Consider the following 23,233-nt stretch of genomic DNA (forward strand, 5'->3'; position numbering starts at 1 on the left):
CCACCATTTCTGGTTAGCTTCCTTAATAAACCGCATGTTCCAACTGTTTTATACTTTCTGTTACTTCTATAGCAAAAGAGAATGGAGGAGAGAATTAGAAATTACTGATTATGTAACTGAATATTTTGGGTTCAAGTCAGTGTTTAAGTTTTTCAGTTATAAGTAGACAGTACTTTAATGTTCCAAAAAATATTAGCATGATAATGAAGGTTAGTGTGGTATTAACTCTGGTTTTGCCTTCACTATGAAAATAGTTTAACTTATTACCTTATTTTTCTTTTTTTGACAGAGCAAAATCGATTAAAGAATATCAGAAAAGTATATGGAAGATGTATGTGGTATCGTTTACGGTTATTAAAACCCCAGCCAAATATTATTCCTACAGTAAAGTAAGTAATTGGTTTCAATAAAAAATACTTAGTGTTTATTCTTTGCTAGGCATCTCATAAAATAGGTGTATAATGATGAATAAAATGTGCCTGTAAGGAAATTGTAGCCTTAGGAGGGGTAGGATGTAATTAGTAAATTTGAGAGTAGTCTGAACAGAGTGGTTTAGAAGTTAGAAGAGTATACTATGACTTGGGAGGAGGGACGAAAGAGAAATCATAACTTGACCTTGTATATCTTGTGTCAGGAATTGAGTTTCTCTTAAAGGCTAATGGAGGAATCTTTAAAAGATTATCAAAAGCATGGAGGTGACGTGGTCAGGTTTGCATTTCATGGTAATTGAAGTTTATTGAGCACATATTGTGTGCCAAGTGCTGTGCTAGGGTTTTATATGTTACTTCAGTTTTATATTAACTTCAAGGAAGACGTTTCTGCTTTTTCTCAGACAAGGAAACTGAGGCTAAGAAGATAAGGTCACTTGACCAATATCCTAAAGCAAGAAGTGGTGGAGTGGGGACCTAGTTACACTTTATTTTGGCAAGCCCAGCTGCTTAAAAAGGCCATTGGCATGTTTAATTAGAGTAGGCGTCTTTGGCTTTGCAAGGCTGTGAGGTGTGCTGGTTAGAGCCCCCTAGGCTTTGAACCTTTACCCTAAGTCATCAATTTAGAGGTAATAGATGAAACTGATAGGGGGCAAAAAAGTTGCTGTTACTGGATGACTGTATCTTGTGAATTATCTCCATCTGTCTATCTAGTAGATAGGAGAGCAAGACCTAGCAGAGGAAATTAGTAAAAGTAGAACTGGTTATTTTTAAATCTTGGTTTAAAAGAATATGATAGTTTTCAACATATGTGTATTACTTAATGAGGTTTAAATAGTTTTCTTTGCAAGGTTCTACTTTGCCTAGTTTAGTTCCTTTGTAGCTTTGGTGTTAAAAATTCTTAAGTGGTGTAAAACTAAAAGGCAAAATTAGTGCTTTCAAGAGTAGTTTCACGTTCACTATTTATTCTTTGCTATTGCTTCTCGTTTTAGATTAAACTTTTGAGGCAGCAAGACAAATATTTTTGGCTTTCCAATCTTTTCTTTTTTGGGATTTGATCAACATGTTGTAGTATCTGAAACCTCAGTTTTCAAGGAAAAAACCCAACTCTGTGAAGTTCTCTTCAGTGATTAGTAAAGTGATTTACTTAAGTGGAAGTACAGTGATTTACTTTAATGGATGTTTAAATAAGGAATATTTAGGTAGGTACTGGTAAAAATTTAGAAAAGGTCAGAAACCATCAAAACCTTTTTGCTACTTAACCTTGAAGTATTCTTTAAAAATTAAGCAGTCACTGTGTAATACTCAAATTTCTGAAAGTTGCTTCCACAATGATTTTTAAAGTATTTGGAGAAAAAAACACAAGATTTCAAGTTAATTACTGAAGCTATATGTAGGGAAAATGCTTATCTTTTCAGAGAAATCAACAATGCTTTTAAAAAATTGGGCATAGAGCATGATGTAATCCATTATGTCTCTACCTTTGCTTTGGCTTTCAGGAAATGAGAATGGTTTTTATTGTTTATGGTAGTTTTCATCAGCCTGGAGGTTCTGTCATGGACCTCTTTATTCTTTGGCTCAGAGAGCCATATGCTACACGTAGAACATCTAACATGGGGTGTAGTGTCTTAGGTGTTTTATTCCCTTTCTCTTCTACCCTTGTTTACTTTAAAATTTTACTTTAGCAATTTTCAATTTCACCTTAATCTTTGTTTTCTGAGCTTTGGGAAAGTTGGCAGAACAAAATGTGGAGTTAACTAAATTTGTGTGAAAATAAAGTATATATTCAAGTATTCTTTAGCATATTGAGAGTATTAACAAACTTTGGATTTGAGTCAAAACTTACTACTTTAAATTATTTTCATTATTCAATAAGTAGTTACTGTGTGCCTACTATGTATGTGTCAGGTATTATGCTAGGCGCTGATATGCTGTGATTCACAAGTACTGGCAACTAAACAAGTAATGATAATAGAGTTTAGGAAGGGTTGTAAGCAGGGAGGGTGGTGGTGGGGTGCCATTAAAGAGCAGAGGAAGTGCCCTTAATTCTGGCTTGAGACAGAGGCTTCCTTGAATAAGTGAAGTCCTAGCTGAGAGCTGAGACTTGAGTAAGAGTTACTAATAACAGCCAATAGCTAAGATGAATTGATTACTATCTGTGAGGCACCTTCTAGATGCTTTACATACCTAATCTCATTTAATTGTCAAACCCACCCTAACAGTTGGAAATTGAGTTGTAAGAGGCTAAGCTAAATGGTAAGGCTGGGTTTTGGCTTCAGGTAGTTTTGTTCCAGAGCCTATGTTCTTAACTACCTCTCCCTAATAGCCAGGTGAAAGTGGGAGTGTTCCAGGTAGGGCTCCCCCTTTGTCTTTGGGCATACAGATAGTGTGGGGAGCAGCTTGCAGTATTATGCCCTTAATAAGGTTTAGAGCATTAACTTGGCCAGATGGAAAGAACTTTGCATCTGAGTGCAATTTATGTTTAAGTTGCTCTGAGGTTAGTCAAGACTGAATAAGGTCCTGTCTGTGTGCTCAAGGAGTTTGCAACGAGTCAGAGGAGGAAAGTCACAGTTTGTGCTTCTTTGTGACTGTGACCATGGTCTCGCCATTGATCATCTTGATGGTTAAGGATTGCTTCTTGGAGGGTAAATAATTTGAGTTGTCTTGAAGGATGAGTATACTTTAGATATGTAGAGATGGGGAATGGGAATTCTAGGTAGAAAAATCCAAGACAGCAAAAAGCATGATGGTGGGAACAACTTAGGAAACTTTGGGAGACGGGGATTTATTTTGTTTGAAAAACCAGAGTGATAAAGGTAAGGAGGTAGGTTGGAACTGGATCCTAGGAGCTCATTCCAAATAAACATGTTTAACTAGGTTCCTACCAAGAGACTTAAACATGTTTTTTTCTGTATTTGAAAACAAGTCACTTCAGTGTTAATAAACTTTTATTTATAAAAATAGGATTATATTATACATACAGCTTTGAAAGCCATTTTTCTTTTTTAAACTTAACAATACAACGTAGATAATCTTCCACAGGAAATATATTTAGTGGCTAAATAATATTTCTCTATGAATGTACTGTTACTTTATCTGTTCAGTACTCTATTGGTGGACATTTATGTGTGTGTGTGCTTGTTTTCTGCTATTATTTATAACTGTAACCAGCCTTTTACACTTTATATACTTAATTTTAGTTTATTTCCTTCTAAATTTCTTAAAGTGGAGTAGATTGATTGTTAAAAAGTTACATACTTTGGGGCTTTTGATTCCTTATTGCCAGATATTCCTTCAAAGTGTAGAGTATATGAGAGTTCCTTTTTTCCTTAGCCTCTCCAGCACTGGTAATATCAATCTTTTAAGTATTTTTACTAAATAGAACATATTGAAGAGAAAGGAAATTAGTTTTCTTTCAAACTATATGTTCTTTTATGTTATAATCTGTTATGCACATTTTTCTACATCTTTGTTGGCTAAAAATATTCCATTGTGTGGCTGTATTTTGGTTTATTTAATTATTTAATTAGTCTCCTATAAATGGTTCCATTAATTCCCTATAAATGGACATTAAGATTTTTTCCAAATTTTTACTCTTATAAACAAGGCTATTTCTTTATCTTTACACAATTGACCCATTATTTTTTGTAGCTTTATCTTACTAAAAGTATAATTACAAGGTCAAGAGCAATTCTTTTTTACATTAAATGATTAACTGAATACTTGTATTAATATATTTTGATCTAATGTAATAGGTCTGATAGGTTAATAAATTGAATTAACTTCTTAAAATTCTGCAAATAGTAACTGAGGGAATATTACATGCCAGGCACTGCTAGAATCCAGAGAATTCAAACGTGAAAAAGACACTGTCCTTGCTATAACAGCTTACAATGCAGTGATTATAAATTTGAGTCAATAGCACAGTGATATGAGACTACTTTGGATTGTTTTACGCCTTTATCATGCAATAATGTGTTTAGAATCTTAAAGGAAAATCATAAAGTTGTATTTACCTATACTTCACTTATCTTTTTCCTGAACAGGAAAATAGTTCTGCTTGCAGGATGGGCTTTGTTCTTATTCCTTGCATACAAAGTTTCCAAAACAGACCGAGAATATCAAGAATACAATCCTTATGAAGTATTAAATTTGGATCCTGTAAGTAGTATTTTTATATAATACACATTAGTTTAATGATCCCGTGAAAATACTGTAGGTCCACATCCTAAAAGAAATTGAGCTGTGCTTAAAGAAATCAGACTTTGGTCAGTTAAAATGAGATATCTAATCCATTATTATTCTAGTGCGTGTATGTTTTTTTAAGCTACAGATGTTGATTGCCATCCTATTAAGGTTGGTTTGTAATTGCTAAAATGTAAAAATATTTGAAGATGAGATGAGAAGTTAGTACATTTTTAAAGGACATTTACAAGATTGGTTTAATGCAAAGTTAAAACCAGGAGGTTCACTTATGTTGGTTGAGTGATAAAAGTCTTAGGACCCTGTGTTAGTTGACACTAAGGCAAGGCATTAAGTCTTTATGTCTTATGAAGAACTGGTGTCCTTGTCATAGAAATTCGAGTTAACCTTAAGTGTACTTGTTAGGTGACTTTCTTGATTGAACTGGATTAATGGATCCTAGTAGAAAATTAGTCTTAAGTTTATCAGTGGAAAGTTAGAACTGAAATGAATGCTAGAGATCATCCAGCCTTTTTTTTTCTGATGGAGAAAATGAGGCCTGGAAAATTTGTACCTTGTCTGGGGTCATACAACTTCTTAGCAGCCAAGCTGAATCTAGTGTCCATTTTTTCCCCCAAACTACTTTCTTTTACGTCTAGTCTCTGCTCAGTAAATGGCTTGATCCAGAGATTCATAAAATACAAAAGAGTGTGTTTATCTTCTCATTTGCTGCTTTATAGAAGTGAAGTTTGCATGTCAGCTAAATTTTCTTACTGTGATGATCATGGTTATCAAGAGAGGCTTTTAAGAGCAAAAGGTTTAGGGGCAATTTAATACCATAAAAATCAATTTGAAAAATTTATTAATAGAAATTGAATCTAATTAAGAACAACTAAGGTAGACTTATGAAATATTTACTTAATATTAAAATGCTGACAGGCTGATAAAACCAGGTATTCTTTAGATAATTTCTTAGAAAGGAAGTTGACCTTTGATTTGAGGTTTGTTTCAGCCAGACTTAATTTACTGTGATCATTCTTTGATATTTAAATATCACCATCATTTTATTTTTTAAATTCTGTATATTTAAGAAGATAGATGTTCAATACCATTTTTATTTAAATAGCATTATATAATATCACTCTCAAATTATCAGTGCCTAGGGTACTGCTTGGGACATAATAGGTGCTTAATAAAATAAATATATTGGACAAAGTATTTTTATTTAAAAAATATGTGAGTGAAATATGGGACAAGATACATATAGGATGAAAACTTTATTTTCTCTTTCTGAAAATATTGAGTAGTTAATATTTTAAGTTCAAAGTGAGATAGATTATGTTTTTACAGCATCGTGCTTATTTTTACTAAAACACAACCTTTTCTTTTAGGGGGCAACAGTAGCAGAAATTAAGAAACAGTATCGTTTGCTGTCACTTAAATATCATCCAGATAAAGGAGGTGATGAAGTTATGTTCATGAGGATAGCAAAAGCTTATGCAGCGTGAGTATTATAGGACCCATTACATATTTTTAAGAGTGGTAAAGATAGTTCTTTGTCTGAATAAAAGAGTAAATAAAATGGTTGTCATACACTTTTACTAAATGCTGACCTCATGTATTGTCTGTCATTTATGGAACTACCTGGCAACCCTGAAGTGGTAATTTAGTTAAATCTTAATTTTAGTAATTTATAGTAGTGCTTTTGTCCTGTGAGTTGACCAAATTAAATATTAAGTTATATGTTAATTGAGCTATTTTCTAAGCATCGTGATTAGAAGAGGGATATACTTACACCTTATTTTCATTCCTAGGCTTTTTATTAGGCTATATCTATTTTCTTTTGTTTTGACATTGTAGCTTGTCTCATTTAAACTATTTAAAGTTGAGTTTAATTTGGGGCGGTAATTAGGTTTGTTTATAAGATGAGTTTAATTTTGGGGAACAGGATAAAGTATATAAAATTAGAAGTAGTTATTCCTTGAGTATTAATATTACAAGAGATAAAAAAGTTAGCTGGACTCTTCAGGAATCATGGTAGGTATATCCCACATAGCTCTTACATTGAATTTAAAAAGTAAAATACAGACAAGAGTAAAATACAGATGTTATCTGGTTTTTGAGGATTCAGTGGTGTTATAATTTTGTAAGCTAATTTAAAAACTGTAAGTAAATAATAGGCTATGCAGATATAATAGACTGTTAAAGTGGAATGAGAATGACAGAAGATTGGAAAATATTATTGTCTTACACATTTTTGTGCTTAATAAAAGTATATTGACTGTGCTTCCTCTCTGCCTTCCCCTACTCCCACTTATGGATTTCTTATCTATGTAAATGCGATTCTATAATAAAGCAGCACCTTCAGGAGCTTTTGAAATGTGCACTACATTTTGTTTTCTATGCAGCAGATGTCCTCAAGATTACTATCTTTCAGTTGGTGTCTCCTTTTCCCCCTTTTCCAGTGTGTCTCCTTCAAGCATTTACCCTTGTTGCACAGGTATTGCAGTGCCTTAGTTGCTGTGTCTTCAGGTAATTTAAAAAGAACTGAAGATGTCCAGAGGAAGTCAGATAGCCAAGATGAATTAGTAGTTTTAATTTTAGTGCTTTTGGTATAGTTCCCCCCCCAACCCCTAGTTTTGGGTATTATAACATTTTCAAGTTCATGATTTTGTTCTCAGGTTCCTGGAAATCTATTATGTATGGTCACTATTCTAGAGAGTACAGAAGAATAATATGTGGCCTTTGGTTTTAACTCAGTTACATGATCAAGATGTAGAATGTTTTGTATTTAAAATGTCTTAAATATTTGATCTATCAGACAAATGAAGTAAAATGATTATGGGACCCAGAACTTTGAATTATTGTAACTTGTACCAGTATAACTAGATTAGTTAAAAGAGTGCGTTTTACTAAATATAAGTTATCAGTGATTCAAATGAAGCTGCTATCTTATGTATAACTATCTAGTTTATTCCTCTTGATATAGTTGAGATTTTGCTTTTGGGTGTAAAACCTATACTTGCTTAAGCTACTTTATAACGAGTGGGCAGCATGGATAAACATTGTTAAAGCTATTTTAACTTTTAAAAACATGTGCCTTCTTGTGTTCTTACATATGAATATGTAACTTAGCTCTATATAGCCAACTCAGGTCACTCACATATAATTTAGTGAAAGCATTCTCTAGATCGGGAATTATAACCTGAGGTCTCTGAAATTGCATACAGAATTTATGTGTATTTGTAAATGTGCATTTTTTTGCCCATAGCAGTGGAGTCTTATAGGCGTTGTTCATTTTTTTCTTGAAGAATGTGATGGCGTTTTTGGAGAGATTACTATTAATCATGTATTATTACTCATGTATTAATCATGTATTGTATTTTAAAAATAGATATATATCATTATTAAAGTATAATCATATTCATTGAAGAAATTTTGGAAAAGATACGAGCATATAAGATTTTAAAAGTTGCCTATAATCCTACTTGCCTTCTTAGAAGATGAGGTATAGCCTTTAAAGTGTCATCTTCTGGCTTAAACTGGCTAAACTTGAGAACTCATGGGCCAACTAGGAATTTGTGTCAGGGCTCAGTGGTTAGCATTTTCTGTTAATGCTGGGTTCCTTACTCTTCTCCCCCCCTCCTTTTTTTGGGTAATTTCAGAGAGGTTTTTGTTGATTCTCTGAAATTGGTATCTTTAGGATATGAGTTGGTGGGTTAATGGAGTTTGTGTATATGAGTATTTATTTTTCAGATGTGGCTTTCTAATTCTGTACCTTTGTTTTTTTGTATGCTAGTTTAACTGATGAAGAGTCCCGAAAAAATTGGGAAGAGTTTGGAAATCCAGATGGGCCTCAAGGTGTGGTAAATTATGATTAAAAAATACTGAGGTTATGGTGTATATTAGGAAAATATTAACTAGATTGAAAAGAATGATTTTCTTAGTTTGTGAATAAGAAAATTACAACCACAAGGAGTTAAACAGTTATGTAAATTAATTTTTACTTTATTTTTCTTTCTAGAGACTAGTTGGAAAGATGGAACTTAGACTGATTTGTTGAGAAAAGTAGTCAGTCATTATTCATCATTTCCAGTTAGTAGTTGATAAAAATTAGATGAAAAAATCTTTTTTTTTTAATTGACTAAACATTTTCTCATATATTTGTAGTGTTTGTATAAACTCAAGACATATGAAAGAATTTTGATGTTCTGGGAAGAAGGAATTCACGTACTTGGTTTTTTTTTCTTTTGAAAAAATTTAAAGTTTCAGATATAAACCCTATCCATCAACTCGTGTAACGAGAACACATAATAAGATCATCTTAAAGCTCTTTTGAGGGGCGCAGGGTAGAATTTGGGGATATAAATAAATAAAACTGGAAGTGGAGACTCTTCAGAAATATTCTTCCTATTTTAGCCACAAGTTTTGGAATTGCTCTGCCAGCATGGATAGTTGACCAGAAAAATTCAATTTTGGTAGGTATACTTAAATAAGACATTATAATGTGTTTGACATATTTTGGTAATATAAAGAGAGCATTACAAAGAAAATACTGATATGCTGTTTTTAATTTAACTGTGTATTGTGAAAACTGTTTTGGCATAATGGGGAAAAGAATTGGTTCCTTTTATTAGGTTGCTCGTTTGGTGTGTTCTAAGGTAGTTTTAGAACGTTAAAGTTGTGATTTCTTTTGGAGGTAGTTTCAAGATTGGAACCAGTTCCCCAGGGATACTGAGGGATGACTGTATATGCTGCAGGTTCCCTGTCAGCAAAAGGAATATAATAATGGTACCTTCCTCATAGAGTTTGAAAATAAGGATTAAATGAAATACTACATGAGGAGTGCTTTAAATTGTGTCTCCCCTATGTAAGCCTCAAAATGAGTTGGATGTTGTAATTTACCTGATGAAGGCCGTAATTTTTTCTCTCCTTTTCAATCCCAGGTTTTACTTGTGTATGGGTTGGCATTCATGGTTATCCTTCCAGTTGTTGTGGTAAGTTCCAGCTGTTTTCATTAAAATTTTTTTGAGGAAGGGAATTGGTGGCATGTTTTGCAGTCTCCCTATAAGATTGTTATTTGTATTAGAATATAATCCATTAATCTTTGATTTTTTTTTTTAAAGCAGAGAAAGGTTTATTACAGGGCCAAGCAAAGAGAATGGGTGGCTTGTGCTCAAAGACCCAAACTCTGAATTTTAAGAATCTTATATTCAGCTATACATTAAGTTTTCTGAAGGTGGCATCACTTTAGTATGTTAAAATATATCTCCTTCTGATCCAGAAGTTACATATAAATGAGATAATACAGATGTATTTAGAGCTTAAAATGAAAGTCTTCCTTTACCACTTCCCCCAAGTCCATTTCTCTGTCAGATAATATCACTGCTAAGTTTGGTGTTTTCCTTTTCAGATATTTTTTGTGCGTTATGTATACATTCATATGCACATTTTTAAAAAAGGTGATCTTGCTATATATATTGTTGTGTAACTTTTTTTGCTTCATATATTAAGAGTACAACATATAGAACAACATATAGAACAACCTCATTTTTTAAAGCAACTGCATAGTACCTCAATATGGAGAAACCGTAAAGTTTATGATTTTATTGTTTATTATTTTTTTATGACCGGTGGTGTTCTTTCTGATCTTATGGTTCCTCTGAGTCCCATAGTGAGGCTAACAATTAATCTGTCTTGCCTTCTTCATAGGATTGTTGTGTGAGGATCCAATTGTATGGAATAATGTGAATGAAAGTAGTATATCAACTATAAAATTGCTCCACTTATTTATCAAATATCTGTTGAAGATACGCTATCTGTCAGGAACCAGCTTGTTGCTTATATCAATGGGTTGTTTCATTCCTATTTTTTCTTTAAACAATTTCTAACTAAAACTTAAATGTTTTCATCATATATATGTATTGAGGTAGGTTGGCATTTAGGCATCAGGCAGTGTAAGTATTTGCCAAATAAATCACTTAAAATATGTAACAAATGTATTTGTTCTAAAGAACGGGTCTTTTTCTTGGTTTGTAAGCATTTAGAAAATTTGACCATAAAATATTCTGCATCAAATTTAACATTTATTGTGGTTTTCATGCTATTTCTTGTTTAATTTTGTTTACATTTTAGGGCTCTTGGTGGTATCGCTCAATACGCTATAGTGGAGACCAGATTCTAATACGCACAACACAGATTTATACATATTTTGTTTATAAAACTCGAAATATGGATATGAAACGTAAGTAAATTTATGTAACTGTGGTATTGTATTATTTTCTGAGTCATTTGTGTGGAGTTGATATATATTCAACTGGAAAAATTCCATAGTACAGCTTCAGGGATATTCAATTTATGTAACTAAAGCTGAGGAAAATGCTAACACCCTTTATTACATTTCTTGATCTTGTAGTTCTTTTATTCCCATTTACTCAGCTATCTTTTTCATATACATGTATCTTTTTCCCCCTAGAAATTTTATGGTAAAGCTTCTTGTGGGCTAATTTTGTAATAATACCAGCTAACATTTCTTGAGTATTTGTTGTTGCCAGGCATTGCTAGGCACTGTACATGTATTAAATCGTTTAATCTTTGTATGCCCCCATAAGTAAGTGCTGGTTTTAATAGATGAGGAAACTGAGCCCAAGGAATTATATAGTAAATGACAGAGCCAGGATCCAACCCAGGTAATGTGGTTTCCAAGTCCTAAACCAGTACGTTATACTATGTTATTTGTGTCAAATAAGTAGAGGTCTTGGATGTGTTGAAAGAAAGCTGCCAGAATATTTCATTCCCAGAGTCTTTTTTCAGAATTTATTATGAAGAAAAAGTACCATCCTAAATACTTTCTTTGACCCCATAAAGCTAATAATGTAAATTTTATCCCTGAAATATATAGTGTTGCTTTTCAGAATCACTGCTCTGTGGAAATAAATCATAGGCATTTCCCTTCCTGTCCTTTAAAAAAAAAGAAAGATGTAAATTTTAAATTGTGCCTCACTGGAGAATGCGTTTTTATTCCAAAATCTGAGTGGACTTTTTTGTATTTTCCACTTTTACTAATTTTCTTGGTAATGAGAGTCTCCTTAGAATCACTTGACTATGTGAGCTGATCTTATATTTCTGAAGAATGAGCATATCTTTTATTTCTGAGGAATGAGTGAATGTTACCCTCCTTCATGCACACATACCACTCTTATGCTGGATTGAAATAGTGATATATAAATTTACTCCCTTATGAAAATGTTTTGTTTATAATCTGTTTTAATGGGTGTTTGTTTTTTTTTTTTTTTTTTTTTTGTTCAGTGATCTTGATGTCTGTTTTGTTTCTGAGGGTGGTACTTAGCCTTACACAATTAATTCTATCAGAAAAGCTTTGTTTAGCAGGTGGGTTTGGTTATATATATCCTTGATTTTACCATTGGCACCATTTATATGGCTGTCTTAGGAACAGTTGTTTTTTATGCAAACATTGGAGGTAGTAATACTAATAGCTCACACATATTACTATGCTGACTGTGTGTCAGGCACATTTGAAGAAACTGAGGCCCATAGAGAGGTGAAGAATATTGTCCTAGGCCACTCAACTAGAAAGTGAAAGCTCCAGGCTCTACACACTTAACCTCTGTACTGTCCCGCTTTTTGTGAGGACATTGCATGTATTTTCTGCTGTAAATTGAAATTGATGACTGTAATTCCAGTCATTAAAGAGCTTGTGCAGGCTATCGAGAGTAATGCTAATATATGTGACTGCAAATCATGTGTATTTCAAGGAGCAGTATTCCTACAAAACCCTCTAGGGTTCCATAATAAAAATTTCTGTAAATTGCAGTGTATTTTAGTTTACTCAAGGCTCTGAGGAGTCATGAAGTGAAGAAACCTGGAACTCTTTGTAACTCTTATTTTTCAGCTTTATTTAACCAGAGAGAGCCCCCTTTTTCCACAAAGCTATTAGTAATGTCACATGGAATACTTAGTGCTATGTACAAAGTTTCTGTGGAACACATGCTTAGGTCTAGAAATAGATGCTATTTGTAGTGGTTTTAATGCATCTACTTGCTTCTGGGCCCTTAATTTGATGTATATTTCTTTTCACTTGTGGTAGGTAATATTGCATACATTTTAAAAAGTGAGATGTTTCTTTTGTTATGGGAGAAATTAATACTTGTTAGTAGTAGAGTTAGGTGATTTTAGCATTGTGAGTGATTAGAAAACTTCCCCACTCTAGGATTAATCAAGTGTTATGTGGAGAATTAATAGATGAGTGAATTTATTTATCTTCATATTTCTTTTGTTTTCTTAGGTCTTATCATGGTTTTGGCTGGAGCCTCTGAATTTGATCCTCAGTATAATAAAGATGCCACAAGCAGACCAACAGATAACATTCTAATACCTCAGGTTAGGCTTGTCTCCTGAATTCCTTAAAAGGCATTTAAGTATTAAAAGTTAATGCTTTTTTAAGTATACATTTTTTGAGTAATTATTTTATTTACTCTAGCTAATCAGAGAAATTGGCAGCATTAACTTAAAGAAGAATGAGCCTCCACTTACCTGCCCATATAGCCTGAAGGCCAGAGTTCTATTACTGTCTCATCTTGCTAGAATGAAAATTCCTGAGACCCTTGAAGAAGGTATTTGTGACTCTAATATCTGTAGGGTTTTAATGGTATAAATGTAGTAGACTTAATTAGACCTCATGGTGCAGTGTTTTTGTCGCTGTTCTTTTTACTCAATCAAGTAATTACTCAAGGACCTTTAAAAAAGGAACCTATATGCTACATACATAATTACTTCACAAATACTTTGAAGGTCTAAGAAAGTCAGAAATTTGGTCAAATGTCAAGTGTAGTATTTCAAGGTGAGAGAATACTCTGTATAAGAAAGGTTTAGTCAATTGTAGATTATACAATAATTCCGAATGACTTTTTAAAATAGGATTTTGTAAGCTTTTTGGGGGGAGAAAAAAATGAATTTCATAACAGATATCTCAGCACCACCACTACCACAACCACACTTAAGCAGTAATTACCAATAAAGTGTCTAATCTTTATTTAAAGCTTCATAAGTACTTGTAGCTTTACTTCTACTTAAAAGAAAAGCCGTGGGTTGCGACAGTGGTGTTTCCAGGAATGTCATGAATTTGAGTGTCATCTCTTTTCATTTGCATTATTTCAATTGAAAGTTTTAGAAGAAAGTTATCCTTAGGGAATAAATTTTCTTTCTGAATGAAACAAACCACCCCCCTTCCCTTTTAAGCCAATAATACAGTCAAATGCCTTTGAAAACAAGGTCAGTTGATGCTGTGATTAATGACTGTATGGGCTATTTATGATGGAATGAAGGAGCACTGTTTAGGCATTGTGTAAATGAAAGAACCTGTCTCCCTCCTCCTCCTCCTATCTTTTCTCTGCACTTAGTTGACATTTCTTCTCAGTCTTAGTCTTCAGATTTATCCTTAATTATAGAGGCTTAGTTTTGCAAAAGGAAAATTTTTAAAGTTCTTAAATTAGTAAGGTTAGGATTAAATTTAGGATTCAGACTTTCAAAAAAAGGGGGGAGTCACTTATAAAGCCTGACACTATAATATTCAAAGTTTCTCTTGAAACATCTAATCTGAGCTAAGGTTTTCTGACTGATTTTTGACATAGTGCTACTGAGGAGAAACTATTGTGTTCAACCTGTAAAATTCTGAGGTAATATGAAAAATTTGTGGGACAACTTAAATTTAGCGTTAGTCTTGGACTATAGGTGGTAAAGATGTTTTAACTATAAAAGAAGAATGATTTGTTTCAGATTTTTTTTATTGTTTTGCAGATCAGCAATTTATGCTGAAAAAATGCCCTGCTCTACTTCAAGAAATGGTTAATGTAATCTGCCAGCTAATTATAATGGCCCGGAGCCGTGAAGGTGAGGAGAAAACATAATTATGTTGTACTTTTTCTTGCAAGCATATACAGATTACACGTCATAGTTTTAAGATTTATGGGTACTTAGTATAATTCTGTAAGTTGAATCCGCTTTCCCAGTTTTGTTCATGGTTTTTCTTATTTCTTTCCTTGATTTTCCATTATGTAAGGTGTCATAACTTACTATGCTTTTGAATTTACTTTTTCACTGTTTCATTGTTTATTGTTATTTATTTTTTTGCAAAGATTTAAGATATCCTTTCCCTTCCTCTGAATATTTTTAGAATAGCTTAACAATGAATTTGAAATAACTCTTTGATGTAATGTTGGTTCATCTGACATGTAATGTGTTTTGCATGAAGAGGAAAAAGAACGAATGAGTTTGTGGTCAGTAATGGAAATAGACCCTTAAAAAAGGAGATAGTGATTGTGGTTTGTTGTTATGGATGATGTCAGTTTTTGGCATGGTGTCAGTGTGTTCTTGATACCAATGTCTGATTGATGCAAATAATTTTTCTATTCAGTCAGTGGTTGTTGCTGAATAATGTGCATTTGACCAAGTTTGTATATTTTCTGTGTCTTATCCAGTTAACTTTCAAAGGAAAATCAATAATGTGACCATAAAATTTGAGGTATTAAGGATGTTCATGTAAATCTTGTTTTTGTGATGAATTATGTACTCCTGAACATATAAGAAGTCCAGCCCTGTTTTTGCTTTTTCTCCTGTTCTTTCTAAGAAAGGGAGTTTCGTGCTCCAACTTTAGCATCCCTGGAAAACTGCATGAAGCTTTCCCAGATGGCTGTGCAAGGCCTTCAGCAGTTTAAGTCTCCTCTTCTACAGCTTCCTCACATTGAAGAGGACAATCTTAGAAGGGTTTCCAATCATAAAAAGGTAATTCTTTGCTACTTTCAAATTAGTTTTAAGTGGTTTGTTGTGTCACTTAAAGGTAGCATGAATGAAACATTTTGTACAAATGGTTACTCTGAATTTAGATTTATAATATTTTAAATATTATAAAACTATTCCTCAAGTGGCTCTGTTAAGATTTTCTTGACTGGGTAGCTATTTTATAATATTTACTACTGTAGTGATTTTATTACTTTGCAGGGATCAGTGCATTTTAGCAGTTAACACTTTGTTCTTTATGTTGCCAAAAATAAAAGTACTAAGCAAAAATTCCATTTATTTTATTTGTGGCTTAAAGGTTGGGCAATTGTTTATTGGTTGAGTATGAACAAGAAAAAATTAAGCATTCAAAAAATTAGATCAAATAAAAAGATAATTCTTTTTAGAAAATACAATCTATATATAGATTATAATGAATCTTAGGGTACAGCAAAAATGTGTATAAATGAAAAACCTGAGGAAATATAAGAAACTGAATGAAATTGTAATTTGAAAGATTTTAAATGTTACTTTGTATATGGACAAAGTAGGCAAAAGATAGACATTGGATTTGATAGTGCTACGGTAGAACTAATGAATGTATATTAGAAATTTGCATCAAGGTTTTTTCCTTTCAAGTAAGTGTGTTACTCTTATAAATTTGATCACGTTTTAAGTAATAATTGAAAACTTCTGTATTCAAAAGCAGGCATTTCATATACCTCATGATCTAATCTCTTTCTGAGAAAGTAAAAGTTAATAACTAGCACCAAATACTCAGAAATTTAAAAACTCTCTCTTGAGTATCCATTTAGCCAGGATAGGTATTACTGCAGTAACAAACAGCTATATTTAGAAAATAACACAAATGAGAATATTGCATAGTAAAACCTTAAGGGTGCATGCAGCTGTACTTGGGAGATAAATTCATACTCTTAAAGGTTTATACCATTAAAATTAAAAATAAAGGTGTGCAGACTGAGCAAATAAATGACAGTAGTTCTTACTTGGGTCAAGAGTCTCTAAGAATGTTATATTTTTCCCTCTAACTTTATTTTTTTCTAATTAAAAAAAATTGTGTTAACTTTGTAATTAAAAAAAATCACAAATTTAAATTTCCTTGGAGAAAAAGGCCATGAAATACAGTAAGTATTTCCTCCTTTGAAATTTATATAACATTAACAATTTTCTAAAAGTTGTTGCACTTTGTTTTAGTAAACATTCCAAGAATTTTCCTTTTATGAAAAGTTTTATGACTTTTGGACTTATTTTCTTTCTCTCTTTTTTTAAATTTAGTACAAAATTAAGACTATCCAGGACTTAGTGAGTTTAAAAGAATCAGATCGTCACAATCTATTACACTTCCTTGAAGATGAAAAATATGAAGAGGTTATGGCTGTTCTTGGGAGTTTCCCGTATGTGACTATGGACATAAAATCACAGGGTAAGTGGGAAGTTTCCTGTTGCTTCCCTTTTGATAGATTGGCTCTTGTTTATTTGGCTCAAGGTTCTCAAAATACTTAATTTAATATCATAACTTGTAATTTGACTTTGCAGAACTGTAGTTTACCTGTCAGATTTGCTGTAATGGAAAATGATGTATACTTAGTAGTTTTGAAAACCCCACTCTTAATATTCTCATAGCAAGATTAGGTTTGAGGACTCTTCTGTAGTTCAACTTTCAGGAAGATGTTAACTTTTCAGTGAAAGAGATTTCCAAATGGAATGAAAGATATTTGAAATATACCTATTGTTAGTGTAAAAACCCTGCTTAGTTCTAAAATTAATTTTTAAAAACCTATTTATATTAAGCCTTGAAAATGATCGTGCTCTGTGCCACATTTTGTGTGTTTTTCTCTATCTTTATGTGTGCTTGGAGTTATTATATCTAAATATAATATCTTAGAATAGTGACAGAATTAGAGATTATCTGCTCCATTTCTTCACTGTGACATTGTTCTGAGCTTTGACATTTACTAAATTGCTGTTGTGAGAACATTCTTGTGGGACCAGGAATACAAGGATGTATTCGGAATGGTTTCTGTCTTTAAAGGGGTTGTAGTTAAGTTTGTTTTATTACTAGACTTTTGGGGATGTGTGTGGCAAATGTGGTTTTTTACAAAAAATATTTTTAAGGTGCTTTTTAATATAAACAATATTTTGAATTTCTTACCTTAAAAAATAAATATCTTTAACGTTGCTTAGAATACTAGTTTTAATTATTTTTTTCTGATAGGCAGGCATTTATCATACAGGAAAAATCTTTTGCATATAAGATTTACACAATTTAACAGTGTCAGAACCCTATTTTTGTATCACTGTGAGAGAAAGCTGTGGTATGGTAGTCCTCACTTTATACTGTTTTAAAAGACCTGGGTTTGAAACTTGGCAGTGCCAGTATAGCCATATGTGACCTTGGGCATTTTACTTTTTTTCTGAACCCCAGTTTCTTCTTTAAGGTGGAAATAATAATAATAATGCTTCATAGAGCTAATTTAAGGATTAAATGAGTGCATTTTTAAAGACATCTACTAGAGAGCTTTATACATAGTAGATAGTCAGTGAATTATTTTTTACTTAGTAGGTTTAAAATTCTGTATGTTTCAGATACCGAAGTACCCAACTGGTTTGGGTAAGTTAAGTTTTGCTGTTTGCCTTGACATAGAGCTTGATTTTTATATTCTACTCTTCTTGTTTTCTTTTATCCTATAGTTTTGGATGATGAAGATAGCAACAACATCACAGTAGGATCCTTAGTTACAGTGTTGGTTAAATTGACAAGACAAACAATGGCAGTAAGTAGTCTTGTTTGTATTTTTATGCTTTAAGAAGTAATGTGTTAAGGTTTTTATATTTTCTCATTTTAAATTAAACAGTCTTAAAGTCAACACTATTGTTCCAAAATCTAATTTTGCAAGTTCTGCTTGCTATTTTGAAATTTTGAATTGATTTTTATTGTTTGCACACACAAAGTCGGAAAAATAGATTAATTCTTCATGTGATGATTTGTTAATTTCCTATAAAACATAATAACAAGGTAATGTGAGTGTCATTCTTAAACTGTAAAGTGCTATACAGAGGTTAATTATTGATTATTGTTGAGAATTTCTATTACCTTCCAAGTCAACTGTACTTCCCAGTTTACAACTATAGTTGTAACTCATTTTTAATAAACTGTAGTATTTCAACTCAGCTTTATTTAGCTAGTGATAGATTTTAGCCTGTGCTACTCTGGGATCTGTGGGCATCTGCAGGAAACATGCTGCATTTAAAACCCGTTTCTAAAACCTCTGGTAAGAAAAGCATATTTTTGTAATAGGATATATCAAATTAAAGATGTTGATTTTATGGTAGCAAGTGGTAAGGAAACATTTGTATCAAGGACTCTGGATAGGAGATGCCTCCTGGGAGAAGAGTAGACTCTAAACAAGTGGCCAGGGTTGGGTTTAGAATCCAAATTTACACTACTTACATGCTTTGAAAGTCCCACCCTGAGAAATGAGCCCAAAATTGGCCTTGTGCTGTTGACACTTCTAGGGTAGTTGGTAGAAGAAAAAGCAAAAATGCCTTAAAGGAAGGGGAAGAATCAGTTATTTATCTTTCAATTCTTGTATCAGTTGTATCTCAGCATAATTAAGTATTAGAATCCAACTAATAAATGAAGAAATGAAGCAGAGATGATAGAATTAGATTAGGAGTCAGCAGATGTTTTCTGTAAAGGCCCAGTTAGTAAATATTTTCGGGGTTTAGAGGCCATACAGTCTCTGCAGCAACTGCAGAATTCACAGATGGGTATGACAGTTTTCTCGTAAAACTTTGTTTAAAAAGCAGGCAGTGGGCCATAGTTTGCTGGCCCCTGCATTAGGCCAGCAGTTTAGAGCCCACTAGTTACCATTGCTTTTACTTGGTAGCTTTAATAATTCTAGGGAGTTTATTAAACACAACCCACATTACTTGTTATCTTCTAGTACCGATTCTTACTGAATTCTCACTGGATTTCAAATTCTAAATTTATAGCCTTTGTACTGATTCTAAATGGATTATTTGGTGGGTTGGGTATGTCTTTAGGATATATAGATTTCCTTGGTGTTCCACTTCTTGGTTATATTTAAGTTTATATCACTTCGTTCTATCAGCAATATCACTTGCAATCATAAATAAACTAATATTGGTCTCGTGAAGTTTTAATGTTAGAGAATAATGTCATATATTCAGATTCTCATAAATAAAACAGTCATACCTGATTATTATTAGAATAAGAGTAAGACTTTAAACTGAAATAAGACTATGACTTTATAATGAGTTTCCAAATTTTAAGTCATTGCATTTATAATTTAGATAGGCTGTACTTTTCAAAATATATTTAGGCAGATGTGAGATATTTCAGAAGGTAACTTCTAAAGATTTAGTGGTTGCTAAATTTGCACACATACATCATTTAGTAATTGCTAAAAGTCTCCTGTCTATCCATGTCATCCCCACTCCCTGCAATTGTCAGCAGTCAAAAAACTTAACTGATAATATATATTGAAAGTTTACTTTGTTTATCTGAAAGATAAATATAGGTTGACAGACTTTATCTTCTTCTTCTTGCTACCTCTAGGAAGTATTTGAAAAGGAGCAGTCTATCTGTGCTGCAGAGGAACAGCCAGCAGAAGATGGGGTAAAAACTTGAGCTTTCTTTCTATCTTTTCTGGTTAAAGAACTGTTTTGTTTAGTTCTCTGATTGATTTATATTGCTGTGGAAGAGTAATTCACTTTAGGAGAACATTTAATTTAGTTGTTTTCATCTTAAAATTACTATGACTCCCAAATGAAACTTTTGCTAAACTTCTGAATGTTTATGTGTGTTGTGGTTTATAGCAGAGTGATACTAACAAGAACAGGACAAAAGGAGGATGGCAACAGAAGAGTAAAGGACCCAAGAAAGCTGCTAAATCAAAAAAAAAGAAACCATTAAAAAAAAAACCTACACCTGTGCCCTTATCACAACCAAAGCAGCAGAAACAAAAGCAGGCAAATGGAGTCGTCGGGAGTGTAAGTTTATTATCTTATGTAAAGATTATTGTTATTATTTATCTTTATTGAGGTCTGACATACACTAAAGTGTTCAAATATTAAGTGTACAGCTCCTGGAGGTTTACAAATGTATGTACCCATGATACCCAGATCAAGATATAAAACCTTACCAGCACCCTAGAACGCTCCCTTGTGCCCTTCTCAGTCAGTGACCCCTCCATCCACCTCCAGAGCCTTTCCTATTATTCTGACTATTATTACCATAGGTTAGTTTTGCATATTCTTAAACTTCATTTAAGTGGAGTTATGTTTGGCTGCTTTCATTCAACATTATGCCCATAACATTCTTCTGTGTTGTATATAGCAGCAGGTGTGTGTGGGGCGGGGTGGGGTAATCCACAGTTTATCTATCTGTTCTGTGATTGGTGGACATATGGGTTTTCTGCTTTTTGCCTATTATGAATAAAGGTGTTATACTTATTTTTGAACATGTCATTTTGTGGACATTCATTTTTTCTTGGGTATGTACTTAGCAGTGGAATTGCTGGGTCATAAAATAGGTATATGTTTAACTTGTTGAAAGAGCCCATTTTCTAAAGTTGTACCATTTTATGCTCTGACCAGCAAAATATGAGTCATGTTGTTCCACGTCCCCACCAGTACTTGGTTTTACCAGTCTTTTTTATTTTAGCCACTGTGATAGATCTATGGTGGTGTCTGTGTATATGGTTTTATTTGTGTCTACCTGGTGACTAATGATATTGAGCACCTTTTCATATGCATACTGGCCATTTGGATTTCTGCTTTTATTTTTGTCTGTCTTATAGATTTGTAGCATTCCTTTATATATTCTGGATTTGAGTCCCTTTTTACTCTCTTAATGGAACATTTGATGATTCTTAATTTTAATAAAGTCTAGTTCATCAATCTTTTATGGTTAGTGCTTTCATGTCCTATTTGAGACATTTCTGCTTATCACAAGGACACAGATATTTCTGTTTTCTTCTGTAAGTTTTATTAGTTTGCTGGTTATATTTAGCTCTGTGATACATCTTAAATTTTTGTGAAAAGCGTGAGATGATATTATGGACCACTTATTTTAGCACCGTTTATTGAAAAGATCATTTTTTCCTCTCTGAACTGCAATAGCGATTTGTTGTAAGACAAATTACCATAACTGTGCATGTGCAGATCTGTTTATGGACTCTCTGGTCCATTCCAGTGATTATTTGTCTCTTCTTGTGCCAATACCACACTTTCTTAGTTATTGAGGCTTGAAGTCTTAAAATATGGTAGTGTTAAGTCCTCAAACTCTTTATTTTACATCTTGAAAATTGTCTTGACTATTTTAGGTCCTTTGCATTTCCAGCTAAAATTTTAGAATAAGCTTGACAATTTCCACTCAAAAACTGATGGAATTTAGATTGGTATTGTGTTTAATCTGTGATTCAATATGGGAGGAATTCACCTGTTAACAGTACTGACTCTTTTTATTCATGATTATGATTTATCTTTATTAATTTGAATCTTTCTTACTTTTTTCTCAGCAGTGTTTTGTGATTTCCATTGGCAGAGGATATGACACATCTTCCATTAGATTTAGTCCTGTGTATTTGATGCTTTCTGGTGCTATTGTAAATAACATTTAAAGAAAAATTTGTTCTTCAGTGTTTATTGCTGGTGTATAGAAATATAGTTGCCTTCTAAATACTGACCTTGCATCAAGAAGCCTTGATGAAATTGACAGTAATTCTAACCATTTGTAGATATTAAAAAAAAATGATTTTCTGCATAAATAATCATGCCATCTGGGAATAAAGGCAGCTTTACTTTTTTATTTTTAATCTTTATGCTCTTTCTTCCTTTCTACCTTACTGTACTGTCTAGAACTTTCAGTGTAAAGTTGATTAGAAGATGGCAGTCACCCTTGTCTTCTTGTTGGTCTCATGGATATAGCAAACATTATGTCACCACTAAGTGTGATGTTAGTTTTTGTAAATGTTCTTTATCTGGTGAAGGACTTGTTTCCTCTATTCCCAGTTTGGTTTTTTTATCATTAGCAGATGCCTAATTTTATTAAATGCTTTTTCTCCATCTATTGAGATGATTGTATGATTTTTCTCCTTTTGTTAATGTGGTTAATTATACTGATGAGTTAAATTTTAAACTATTCTTGTATTCCTGGAACAAACCTCATTTGGTCATAACAGTATTTTAAAAATAGTTATCTGGATTTGATATTTTGGTTTAGGATTCCTGCATCTATTTATATGAGAGAATATTGGTTTGTCATTCTCCTTTCTTGTAATAGCCTTTCTAGGTTTTGGATCAGGTTTCTGCTGGCCTCATTATACAAGTTAGGAATTATTCTTTCTTCTTCCTGAAAGAGTGTATAAGATTGGATTTGTTTCTTATTTGGAAGAATTATCTAGAGAAGCCATCTGGGCTTGGAGTTTTAAAAAAGGATTTAGAGTCCATTTCTTTAACATGTTCACCTTTTTTCTTACATTGGTTTTAGTAAATTGTGTTTCTCACAATTTATCTATTTCCCTTAAGTTATCCAATTTATTGACATTTTTCATAATATTCTTTATTTTTAATGTCTCTTGGATCTGTAGTTATGTCTCTTTTATTCTTAATGTTGGTAATTTGTATTGTCTCTTTTTTCTTTGATTAGTCTTGCCTAATAAAATTTATCAATTTTATTACTCTTTAAAAAGAGTAAAAAGAACCAACGTTTGGTTTTATTGAGGTTTCCTTTTTGCATATCTGCTTTCTTTTTAATTGATTTCTGGTCTGTATTATTTACT

The 23,233-nt window shown here is 32.6% G+C and overlaps 1 protein-coding gene across 1 annotated transcript in view; it reads left to right on the forward strand.

Moving 5' to 3' along the window:
- SEC63 (SEC63 homolog, protein translocation regulator) overlaps positions 1-23,233 on the forward strand; it is a 57,219-nt gene that overhangs the window by 21,664 nt on the left and 12,322 nt on the right. The window contains exons 2-16 of the mRNA XM_074368547.1: positions 290-389; positions 4,475-4,589; positions 6,002-6,114; positions 8,410-8,471; positions 9,030-9,088; positions 9,557-9,607; positions 10,746-10,854; positions 12,916-13,010; positions 13,111-13,243; positions 14,427-14,519; positions 15,256-15,410; positions 16,701-16,848; positions 18,117-18,199; positions 20,008-20,067; positions 20,268-20,441. Of these exons, the coding sequence (XP_074224648.1) occupies positions 290-389; positions 4,475-4,589; positions 6,002-6,114; positions 8,410-8,471; positions 9,030-9,088; positions 9,557-9,607; positions 10,746-10,854; positions 12,916-13,010; positions 13,111-13,243; positions 14,427-14,519; positions 15,256-15,410; positions 16,701-16,848; positions 18,117-18,199; positions 20,008-20,067; positions 20,268-20,441 (1,550 nt within the window). The remainder of the gene's footprint in view (positions 1-289; positions 390-4,474; positions 4,590-6,001; positions 6,115-8,409; positions 8,472-9,029; positions 9,089-9,556; positions 9,608-10,745; positions 10,855-12,915; positions 13,011-13,110; positions 13,244-14,426; positions 14,520-15,255; positions 15,411-16,700; positions 16,849-18,116; positions 18,200-20,007; positions 20,068-20,267; positions 20,442-23,233) is intronic.

This window comes from Camelus bactrianus, chromosome 8, assembly GCF_048773025.1.
Source record: "Camelus bactrianus isolate YW-2024 breed Bactrian camel chromosome 8, ASM4877302v1, whole genome shotgun sequence".
Lineage (NCBI taxonomy): Eukaryota > Metazoa > Chordata > Mammalia > Artiodactyla > Camelidae > Camelus > Camelus bactrianus.